The following is an 11,737-nucleotide window of genomic DNA, read 5'->3' as shown; positions in this document are numbered from 1 at the left end:
TAGCATGCGGAATAACTTTTCCGTTCCGTTTTTAATTAGTTCGTTTGGTATTCCTCCGGGTCCTTTGGATTTTTTGTTCTTCAATGTCTTGATTGCTCTCTTAACTTCTGCCAGGCTTATTTCTATCTGGTTGTATGCCCCATTTCCTGCATGTTCTATATTCTCTTCCTGAAATTGGGGACGGTTTTCTGTAAGTAGTTCTACGTAGTATTCTTGCCACTCGTTTTCACTAATTTTGCCGATCTGGGTTTTCTCTGTCTTATTTCGTTGAAGTGCTTTTAATATTCGCCATGATTCTGAATTTCTCGTTCCTCCGATATGTCGTTCTATCTCTGTGCATGCTTGTTCTCATCGTTCGTTCTTTTCATTTGTTACTCTTTTCTTTACCTCTCTGTTTTTCGCTCTATATAGGTCTAAGTCTTCCTGTTTTTTGGTGTTTAGGTATTTTCAGCGGCCTTAGAAGCTCTTGGAGAAGACGACCAAAGGAACTTCCGTCAGAATATCAAATTAAGGGAGACACATTGAAATGCATAAAAGAAAAGAAAAAACTTGAGCATATTTGTGTTTGTATATTTGATACTTTTATAATCCAGACACATGTTAAAGAAAAACTAAAGGTATTTTTAGAACACATTGATAATATCCATCATAAAATCCAGTTTAGTATGGAACCAGAAGGAAACGAACAACGTCTATTTTTTAATTTATTAATAATAAAGAAGGAAGACGGGCACATAGGACACACAGCATACCAGAAACCCTACATGTACCGACAGATATCTACATTTACATCAACAGCCTGCACAATTACATTCAGTTATTAAAACCCTGATTATACGATCCAAAAGACTGACACACAAAGAACATAAAAATAAAGAAATGTGTAATGTAAAAACAGCGCTGAGAAAAAACAGCTTCTCAACATGTACCATTATAAATGCTCAATAAGGGAAAGTGATAAAAAAACCGACAGCAAAATCTTAACCATTTTACCAAAATATTTAAATGTGATAAATCGTACATCGTACAGACCAAAAGAAGAATCAATGTTAAATGAGACGAGAACATCGAAATGCCATCGAGAGGAGGAGAAAAACTTGCCCAAAACTTTAAAAAACCTGGGGCATATAATAAACCTGAACTAAACTGCAATGCTAGCTAACATTAAAATTAAAAGAAAACGCGAAATCCAAGAATCAATAGATATAGAAAAAAATTCCAACAGTCTAAACCAGTGGTTCCCAACCTTTTTCGGTCTACCGCCCATTTTTCCAAAAACAAAATACTTAACGCCCCCATTAAAAAACTCTTCCATTCTTAAAATTAGTAACGCACTTTCATTCACAATTGTTTTACCTTTTTTGGGTCAAAGGCTACCTTAAATATGATTCGACGGCCCTTCACTAATCCAAGCAACAACAAATTAAAAAAAAAATGTTTTATTCAAAAATACAGTATTCATGTATTGATCAAACTTTAACTTAAATACATATCATAAAAAACAATATAATAATAATATAACATTTTTAATGAGAAGGCTGAGCTTGATGTAATGATAGTAATCTGTCAATATTTGGTTCCATATTTGTCATCAGCAATCTTAAATCACCGCGCTCCACTATGGACAGTCTATTTCTCTTCTTTGTTAATAAATTGCTAACTATGCTAAATCCTCTTTCGGCTAAATACGATGAAGGAAAGGCAATGAAAAACTTCTTTGATGCAGCTGGATATAATACTGAAATTTGACATTGCAGCCAAAATTCTTGATATTCATTTTTAAATTTCACTTTTAACTCTTCATTTGTTGACAATTCTATCATTTCGTCCTGTAGTGATAATTCTGCTGTTTCTTAACTTGAGAACGGTTCTAGCACCCAATCTGGAATAATCAGACCAAGGATATCCTGAAATCTATTCCTAAAATCTTCTTGAAGTGCTTCCAAGTGCTGGCAATATACCGGAATGTCTTCATCATTTGTCTCCACAGAGGAAAGATTTTGAAACTGATGAAATTGTCTCCGACGCAAATTTTGCCTATACAAATTAAGTTTTGACACGAACGAGGAAATAGTTCCTTTTGCTTTGATCAAATTCAAATTATCACCTTGTAGCTGTAGGTTTGTTTCATTAAATTTATCGTATAAATCAGTTAAATAAGCAATATCGCTCTTAAATTTTAATAAATTGTCTCTCAACGAATCATCTTTGCTTTCAAAAAACTCTAAAACTGAGCCAAAGAGATCATAAAATCTTTTTAGACAGGTACCCTTCGAAAGCCATCGAACTTCTGTGTGCAACAATAAACGATTAAAATTCTCGTCGTTTTCATCACACAGTTTTCTAAACAATCTATCATTAAGAGCACTGCTTCTGATCTTGTTAACTGCAGTAATTATATATTGTAGTGAACAATGAAGGCGATCACTAAGATTTTTTGTAACTAAATGCTGTCTGTGAATTACACAATGCACGGCGAGTATATTTGGTACCGCTTTTTTCAAATATGCTATCAGTCCGCGGTGTCGTCCAACCATTGCCGGAGCACCATCTGTAGCAACAGTTCTGACATTTTCCAGAGGTATACCTTTATCTGTAAAATAGTGTTCCAGAACATCAAATATCGATTTGCCTTTAGTATCTGTTTCCAGTGTTCTTACAAATAACAGTTCTTGACAGATTTTTTCACTTTTTATGACGCGAACGTACGCAAGAAGTAAAGACTCATTGTTTGGCAGAGTTGATTCATCAAGCTGTAAAGAAAACTCAGTAGTCTTTAAATAATCACTTAGAGAACGCTCCACATCCTCAGACATTTCGTCAATTCGTCTCTGTACCGTATTATTGCTTAATGGAATTTTTTTAATAATATCAGATGCCGGCTGGTCCAGTACAGTCCGCAAAACTTCACTTACAGCTGGCAGTATTAATTCTTCGCCAATAGTATGGGGTTTTCTTGATTTAGCTATAAGTAAGGAAATGTTATAAGAAGCACGTAGCCCATCATCGTCTTGCTTTGATGCTGCTGAAAAGATACTAGCTAAAGTTGGACGTCTGAAATGTTGTTTTTTGAGCATTTCAAAATATGATAAATTTCTGTCTTTTCTGTCGGGATGTATTTTGGTCAAATGTTCTTGTAATCGTGAAGGTTTCATGGCTTCATTTGAGAAAACTCTCTGGCAAACTAAACACATTGGTAATGCCTTATTAGAAGGCGACTGAATAAAACCATACTTCAAATATTCGACATTGTATTGTCTGCACTTTTTCTTTGGATCGGACATACTGTAGGTATATCTGTAAAAATAAATATGCTGTAGCCACCGCTTTGATAATTTTAAATAATAAACTTTTAAATATTTTTTTAGTTAGCAAAATCAATATTTCAGAGTGGCGGAATATCCAAGCAAGTAGTCGAGAAATTTAAAACATGCAACAAGTAAATAAATATACACTGAGAGAAGAATTTGAGGAAAAATTACAAAACAACTTATTAAAAATTACCATACTGTACACATATTATAAAAATAACTTTATATTTAAAAAATAGTTTATTTTTGACAGTCTATGATCAGTATAGTAAATTTTATTAAGATTTTTTGTACTTTTTCCCCAATTCTTCTCTCAGTATAGGTAGGTCCTAATTAACTTTTTGCTTTGATCCAGTTTGTGCAAGTTGGTACTTTTTGAATATTTTACAATAACTATACATATAAGGAAACAAATTTAGATTTATTAAATTTTTACAAATACCTCGTAAATTACGATAGGGAAAAATAATAAAGAATTATAGTAAGTGATATAAATGCCACGTAGATACTTACCTTTGTGACAAATATGTATTACTATAAAATAGATTTCCAATAAATGCACTGCAACTTTCTGCAAATAACACAGAAAATTCACCACCCTGCTTTAGCGAAATAATCTCGAATGATTAAGTTATGCCTGACCATGCCGCTGCGCGAAGGAGGAGCCAAAATTCACTTAAAGCAGAAAGGTTCTACTGGAAGTGGAATTATACTAACCAAACTGAAACGTTCTACGTTCGACTGCAACGTCGAAATTGTTGCAGTGTTGGACTGAGTGGTAAATAAAAAATTGCACGGTGCATAACCAAAATGCATTTTGCGCATTTCGTTTATATTTTCGGATTGTTAGAAGTTGTTAGAAGCAAAGAGTTACTTTAGGGGGGCGGCAGCTGTTCCTCAACGCCCCCCAAATTTTCCTTGGACCCAAAAAGCCCCCTTATCTCTCTTCAACGCCCACCGGTGGGCGGTAGCGCCCCCGTTGGGAACCACTGGTCTAAACCAAAGCAATGATGCTCAAAGGCTTCCAACAATATGGAAAACGGTATTAAGTAAAAGCTTTGCTAAGGACCGCTTGAGAGAAGTGCGCCTGAACAATGGCAAATGCGACTTTGTCGAAACGTCGTCAAAATAATGTTTTTTTTAATACCAAAATTATTTCAGAGTCATTAACGCGGAATCAATCTCAGAAAACCACAGAAAGCACATATGTGTGGTCGGCGCACATAAGCAGACAAGTCAATTATTGTGAAATTTTTTTTTATTTAATAAAATCACCTAAAAAAAATTATCTACTGCTAGAATAAAACAGGCAAGTTAAATGTTATACCTGTAGTTCCATGTCAAATAGTGATCTTTTTCATACTTACAATTGTATCCATTTTAGAGATGAATTTATCCAATCAAGTCCTCTTATCTGGTTTAAATCGGCGTATATCTAACCAAACGTTTGACTTAACTGATTAGGTACAGTTAGCAGTGAAATTGCTGGCTAGCAAAAAGACTAACGGATTCATACAACAAAGGTATTATGTTAATAAATCATTTAATTTGTAATTTGGGTATTGATTACATTGCGTTTCTCACATTTCTTATCACTATCAATGTTTCCGTTAATATTATACCTACATTGAGTTTCTCACGTTTCTTATCAGTTTCAATGTTTTCGTTAATATTATACCGTGTGAAATCCATGTATTTTGTGTAATCCTGAGTTTGAATTATGACTGACTTGAAAAATGAAGCCGTGCAGAGGTAAACTATGTGTAGAACGCTCAACAAAATCGCTTTTAGAGCAAGGTAAGTGATATTTTTTATTTTAATATTATGTAGATAAGGCTTTTTTCCGAAAATCGGTCAACAATTTAGACATTTTTGATAACATTTTTGAAATAAACGTTCGATATTCCCTTATACTTAGCATATGCCGTTATTATTTAAAGATTTTTGTTTTTATTTCAGCTGGTCCTTCAGGTGTTCAAAAAGGAGCACCTAAAAATGTCATCCTAAATCCTAAATACCAACGTAAGTCCTATTTTAAATCTCCTAAAAATGATTTAACAGAATTTAATCATTAAAATATCTTTGCTTGGCTTTTCTTCTTCTTAAAGAGTTTTCTTGTTTTTGGTCGTCCACTTTTAGGCTTGCGCCCCTTTATTCTGTTACCTTGGGATTTGTTTTTAGTTTAATTTGTGGTTAGTGATTTTTTGTAGATGATCCCTGTGTTTCGTTTCCTTATTTTTGTTCATGTTGTTGTTTGTAAGTGCAGTTTTTCAGCAGACAGTATCATAGAATTGGGAGCTGCTTTCCGGTGTCGTTTATGACCTGCAACTGCTACCGAATTCGCTTTGAAAAGGTATTAGGAAAGGAGAGGTATTTTTTTTCAATAGCCCACTACTATTGAATACACATTTTAACGGAACTGATTAAAAAAACTAGCTGCTCCGCTTTCTCCGTTTGAATAGGTTTATTTGTGCAATGCTTGTCGCAGAGTTACTTAATCCACTGTGCAAGAATGCACACGCAAGAGCTTGAATGACTAGTGATCTTTTCGACAAAAAGTTCATAAATGTTTATTGACAATTGTATGGCACACACCACTATCCCACTGATGGAAAATGTAAAAGTTATTTTTTCTCCTGCTAACATGACTTCAGTTCTCCAGCCTATGAACCAGGGTGTCATAAAAAATTTTAAACATTTTTACAGACGTTTTTTGGTTGAAAACATATTGATGGAAGATTGCGACACCCTTAAAATAAAGTTAGACATTCTATAAGCATCTCGAATGTGTAAGAAAGCTTGGGACCAAGTAACATCTGAAACGATGAAACACTGTTTCAAAAGAGCTGGTTTTATAAAAAAGGAGGAGAACACAGACGACAATTTAACAGAAGAGCTGCTTTCAGTTGACTGCTAGGGGGACATCATTTCTGATCCTGCCATCTCTTATGAAGATTTTGTCAACGTGGATGAAGATGTTGTAGTATGTGGTGAAATAACCGATACAAAGATCATCGCTGAAGTGCTTAAGGACAATGATGAAAAACAAGAGAGTAATGAAGACGAGGCATCATCAGTGGTGGGAGAAATACATGTTCCGAGTGCGGCCGAAGCAACACACAATATTACGCAACTTAAATGGTACTTTAAAAGTAAAAATGAAGTAAGTCACTCTATTTTTAGTTCACTGACCATCTTAGAATCGTTTGTCATTACCGAGAAGTTAAATTCTAAAAAGCAGCTAAAAATTTCGGATTTCTTTGGAAGAATTAGTCTATTTTCATTAATTGTAACAAATATGTATTCTTATTTTCAATAATTTTTTTGAGACAAAATATTTTATTGTTTTACTGATGCGTTCTCACTGGGAATTTTTTATCTGCCGATTGTTTCGGCCAAGATTTGGCCAAAAATACCAATAAGAAAACCTACAAATGATAAAAATCGACAATAATTGATCATTTGTTATAGCTTGCAAATGCTTTAATTGGTATTCTGGCCGAATTTTGTTGGCCCATTTTTTTCGGTTGACAAAATTCGGGCAAAAATTGTAACGAAAACATCTGCAAGCGATAAAAATGGTCAACTATTGTTGATTTTTATCATTTGTAGATGTTTTCTTAGGCATCTTTGTTTTTGTGGATATATTTTTAATTCTAATTTTTGGATAATTCGAATTTTTTTAACGGTCCCTTGAGATTCGAATTATCCAAGTTTCACTGTATATACTTTTTTTAAATTATAATCGTACGATATCTCCTTCACTTCCCGTCATATCACGTCTCATAATTCTAATATTAAATTATATTAGATGGAGTTAACCATTCAATTTGTAGCGTACAAGAGCAAAGGGAACCTTTTGACTTTGAATACGAATGAGCTACGAATTAGAAACAACTAGAGCTGTTAGATTTCATATAAGTAATAGTCTGGGAGCCGATATAAGACGTTCACCGAAAAATTATTTAATAGGTAATTTAATATGTTCGATTTACTCTATGATTTAGACTAATATTAATTAATATTTAAAAAATTACTTAACAGATATTTTATTCACTACAAAAAATTTATTATTCTGAACCATAAATATAAATATTACATTTGTAAAACATTGAGTTCAATTATTGATTTTTATTCTACTTTTTTTTATTTAAAGGCAGCCGCAACAACCATATTGGTTATTAGCGCATGGATTTAATGTAAACAATAATGATTACATTAAAAAAGTTACAGTCATGGAACATTCGTGGAAATTGCCTTCATTTTATCAAGAACTTTCTAGAAAACAGATCTTTTCGTGTAAGAGTTAACAACTTCTATTCCGAAATGCAGGAGGAAGAAAACGGTATCCCTCAAGGCTCAATTATTAGTCCTACACTTTTCTTAATTGCTATTAATGACATAATCATGAACCTCAAAAAACCTTTAAAAGCACGTTTATATGCAGATGACTTGGTGGTTTACGTAAAAGGGAAAGATATTAAATTAACTTCAACAATTTTGCAAACTTTCTTACAAAAACTCGAAAAGTGGTCTCGCGATACTGGTTTTCAATTCTCGGTTACAAAAACCGTTGGTATGGTATTCTCAAAAAAGAACTTCTCAAATAATCCCAATCTCAAGTTTTTCAATACATCGCTATCCTTCAAATCATGTGTAAAATTCTTAGGTATGTGGTTTGATAATCAACTTACTTGGAAAGAACATATTAGACAATTAGTTTCGACTTGTCATAAGAAACTTAACCTAATGAGAACACTGTCAAATAGATTTTGGGGCTCTGACCTCTCTACCTTACTTACAATCTACAGAACTCTAATTAGATCAAAAATTGATTATGGATCAATCGCTTACGCCTCTGCTTCCCCCACATTGTTAAAACAACTAGACTCTATTCACAACACAGCACTTAGACTCTCTCTTGGCGCATTTCGAACGTCACCGGTGGAAAGTTTATATTCTGAAAGTGGGGAGCCTTCATTATATCACCGCCGAATTTCCTTAACACTTTCACACGCAACGTCAATAGCCTCAAATGTAAACAAACCTCTATTTAATAATACGTTCACTAATAAATATATAAATCTCTTTACCAATAGTACCAAACATAAGCCTTACTATGAGCGAGTACGGTGTTACCTGAGATGTCTTAATATAGAATTCCCAAATACCTTTCCAATCAATATTAAAAGCCCCTCTCCTTGGATAATTAATACTCCAAATTTAAATACTTGTCTAACCCAATACAACAAACATATTAACTGTTACGCAGAGATTAAGAATAATCTAGATCTAATTCTCCGTCAGCATTACGAACATAGCTATAAAATCTTTACAGATGCATCTAAGTGTGATAAAGGAGTAGGTGCTGCATTCGTTACTCCAAGCGATACATATCAATTTCGTCTTCCAACCTTCTTTTCGATTTTCTCCGCTGAGCTCTATGCAATGTTTAAAGCTATCATGCATATAAATTCTAATAACATTCCTAACTCTGTTATCTTAAGTGACTCACTCAGCGCCCTTCAAACCCTTAAACAGATCTATCCTAAAGGTCCCCTTGAGAAACTGATAAAACTAGAACTCATGAAGGCTCAAGAAAATTCTAGGAGTATCAGATTTATATGGATTCCATCCCATATTGGCATTGCTGGCAACGAAAGTGCGGACCAGTGCGCGAGTGAAATTGCTAAATGTGCCGATATAGAAAGAGCCGAGAATCGAAATACCGCGAGTGATATAAAAGCTTTTATAAAAAATCGAGTTTTGTGCAAGTGGAAAAACGAATGGCAATCTTCTCAAACATCACTGAAGCAAATTAAAAATGACGTTACAGCTTGGCAACCCTCAACCAGGAACAGAAGAGAACAATTGGTGATAACTAGATTACGAATTGGACACACGAGACTTACTCACTCATATTTACTGTCCAAAAGTGATCCACCTATTTGTGAAACATGTAATGTACAAATAACCGTTAACCATTTATTAATTGAATGTCATAGATTTGCCCATTTTCGTCTTACATTTAACATACCTAACAGTTTAAGTAATTTATTAGGCACTAATTTTTCTGTTATTAATATCGTAAATTTCTTAAAATCTATAGGAATATTTTATAAACTCTAATTTTGTAATTCTGTAGCCGCCGCTAATAACCATTATGGTGGATGCGGCTGTAATTTCTAAATAAAAAAAAAAAAAATAATGATTACAAATAACATACTTATATGTGGTTCAATATGCTACAGTCTCTTAAAAATTTCAAAATGTTTTTCGCTGGTACACTCACTAAAAATATCTCTTATAACTGATGGAGTTTTATTAGTTAGTCTTTCAGCACTATATTTGGGAGGGACACTCCGTTAATACGTGTTTTACTGTTAACGGCACGTTACAACTCGTACATTTTGGTTGAGGGTCCTTCTTCATGAGATATTCATATGTGAGTTTGCTGATGTTGTATCGCCTTGCATTTCCCCAATAGAATATCTTCCACTGCTTTTTATAAAATGTTCCACCGTTGAGACATCAAACTGTAGATGAATTGTCAGATTAACCTTTTGAAAAACCCTCGTTAGTCATAATATGCGTTTTAAACTAAACACGACGTAGCATTCAAATTGAGCAATTTCCAAGAACACAAATATAATACCTGAAAATTTCCAATTAAATACGATTAAAATGGAAATAATAGAATTCCCGAAACAACCTTGTTTTTTGTTTTGAACTTTTATTTACAATCAATTTCTACATGAGAGTTTTAAGTAAATGTGAATGAATTTGTAAATAGGTAATAGTTTCGAAATAACTTAGTCGCTTTGTGATCGACTTTGAGATCGGTAGAATGTACAATATTTTTTTTTAAATAAAATTCATATTCACATATAAATACCAACTTCTTTACAGAAAATAATAATTCTAGACCCAGCAACCTAATGTAATTAGGTAACCTTAATTGTGAAAAACAAACTTGCCATAATAATTATAATATAGTTATTAGGTACATACCTGCTTAGAAAATTATAACCAGGTAGGACGAAGGATCTCACAGGTAGTCTCCGAATGTAACAACAAAAAATCTCTAGAACTGTACCTATTATTTATTATTTTAAAGAAATATTTTTATTCTGAATCACTTTCTGTTGTTAATTCACTATCACTACTGTCTTCTCCTGGAGTAATGATAATGGGCTCGATAAGAACATCAACACGCGTGTCTACGTCCCACATTTTATCTTCTTCTTTCTGTGTATGTTTAATGCATGACTGCCAGTTGGAAGCGGTTATATTTTGTATGGCTTGGTCTAATAATAATTTGACATCTTTTAATTTAAAGGTTGTATTCTTTTGCGCTACCTCATTTTGTATTTGTGCCCATATTTGCTCGATGGGATTGAATTCACAATGATACGGTGGAGTTCTTAATACGGTGATGCCATGCTCGCGTGCCATTTCGTCTACTGCAAATCTGATGTATAAACTCTTATGTTCGCGCACTATATCAAGTAATTGAACCTTTATCATGGATTCATCAAAATCTATATTTTTACGTCTTAACCAATCTATTATATCTGCCTTTCGAGATGCAGAAGTCGGTATTTTTTCCATACGACGGCTGTGATAAGGTGCATTGTCCATTATAATTACCGAACCAGGATCTACAAGAGTCAGTATAGACGAAAAACACTTTTCAAACACATCCGAATTCATATCCTCATGATAATCGTCCGTTTTGATTGAGGTAAACACATTTAAACCATTTTGTAAAAAACCTGAATCACTTCCAACGTGCGTTATAATGGGACGTTTTCCTTTGCCCGAGGGTGCTTTTAAGCCGGTTGAAAGTCCGTCAATGAAAGCCTGTCGCGCACTTTTAATATTCAAGCCTTGCCATACTTTGGATTTCGTATGACCCTCATTCAACCACGTTTCGTCCGTATAATAAATTTTTTTACCAAGTCGTCTAAAATCACGCATTTTTTGCAAATATTTTCTCCGCCATATCACTAATTCGTCTCTCTCGATCAACAAACTTTTCCGATTTCTCTTTACATACCGAAAGTCCATTTCATGTAAAGTTCTTTGTAATACTCTCATGGATATTTTATTTAAAGTCTTTTCTGCGTCTGCATTAACTTCTCGTTGAATAGCCTTTAACGTGGGCAGTTCGTTCCTAAAATAAAATCCATGAACTTTTCTTCGGATTATACTTTTCGTACTATCGTCCAATACAATTTTTGCACGTCCTTTATGGATTGGTTTTTGGATAGGTTTGTTACCTTGAATTATTCGGAAAACCGTACGAGCCGATATTTTCGTTAAATCTCCAGACAATGTCTCGACGTCCTCTATAAGCATATCTGGATATCTTCTACGCAATCCCTCATAAACCGATTTTATCATTTGCTTTTCTCTCACAGATA

General features: G+C 33.8%; 1 protein-coding gene and 1 pseudogene across 1 annotated transcript; both read right to left on the bottom strand.

Annotated features, from left to right (window-relative positions):
• Positions 1 to 1,526: 1,526 nt before the first annotated feature.
• Positions 1,527 to 3,919, bottom strand: LOC140442514 (SCAN domain-containing protein 3-like; annotated as a pseudogene).
• Positions 3,920 to 6,658: 2,739 nt separating this feature from the next.
• LOC140442512 (uncharacterized) lies at positions 6,659 to 11,291 on the bottom strand. Its single transcript, XM_072533579.1, has 2 exons — positions 10,671 to 11,291; positions 6,659 to 6,739 (listed from the first exon to the last, which is right to left on the bottom strand). The coding sequence occupies exons 1-2, from the start codon at positions 11,289 to 11,291 to the stop codon at positions 6,659 to 6,661; spliced, it is 702 nt and encodes a 233-aa protein (XP_072389680.1).
• Between the last annotated feature and the right edge of the window lie 446 nt (positions 11,292 to 11,737).

Source organism: Diabrotica undecimpunctata, chromosome 5, assembly GCF_040954645.1.
Source record: "Diabrotica undecimpunctata isolate CICGRU chromosome 5, icDiaUnde3, whole genome shotgun sequence".
NCBI classification, from domain to species: Eukaryota; Metazoa; Arthropoda; class Insecta; order Coleoptera; family Chrysomelidae; genus Diabrotica; species Diabrotica undecimpunctata.
Note: the sequence above shows the minus strand (reverse complement) of the source record. Positions and strands in the feature narration are given on the sequence as shown.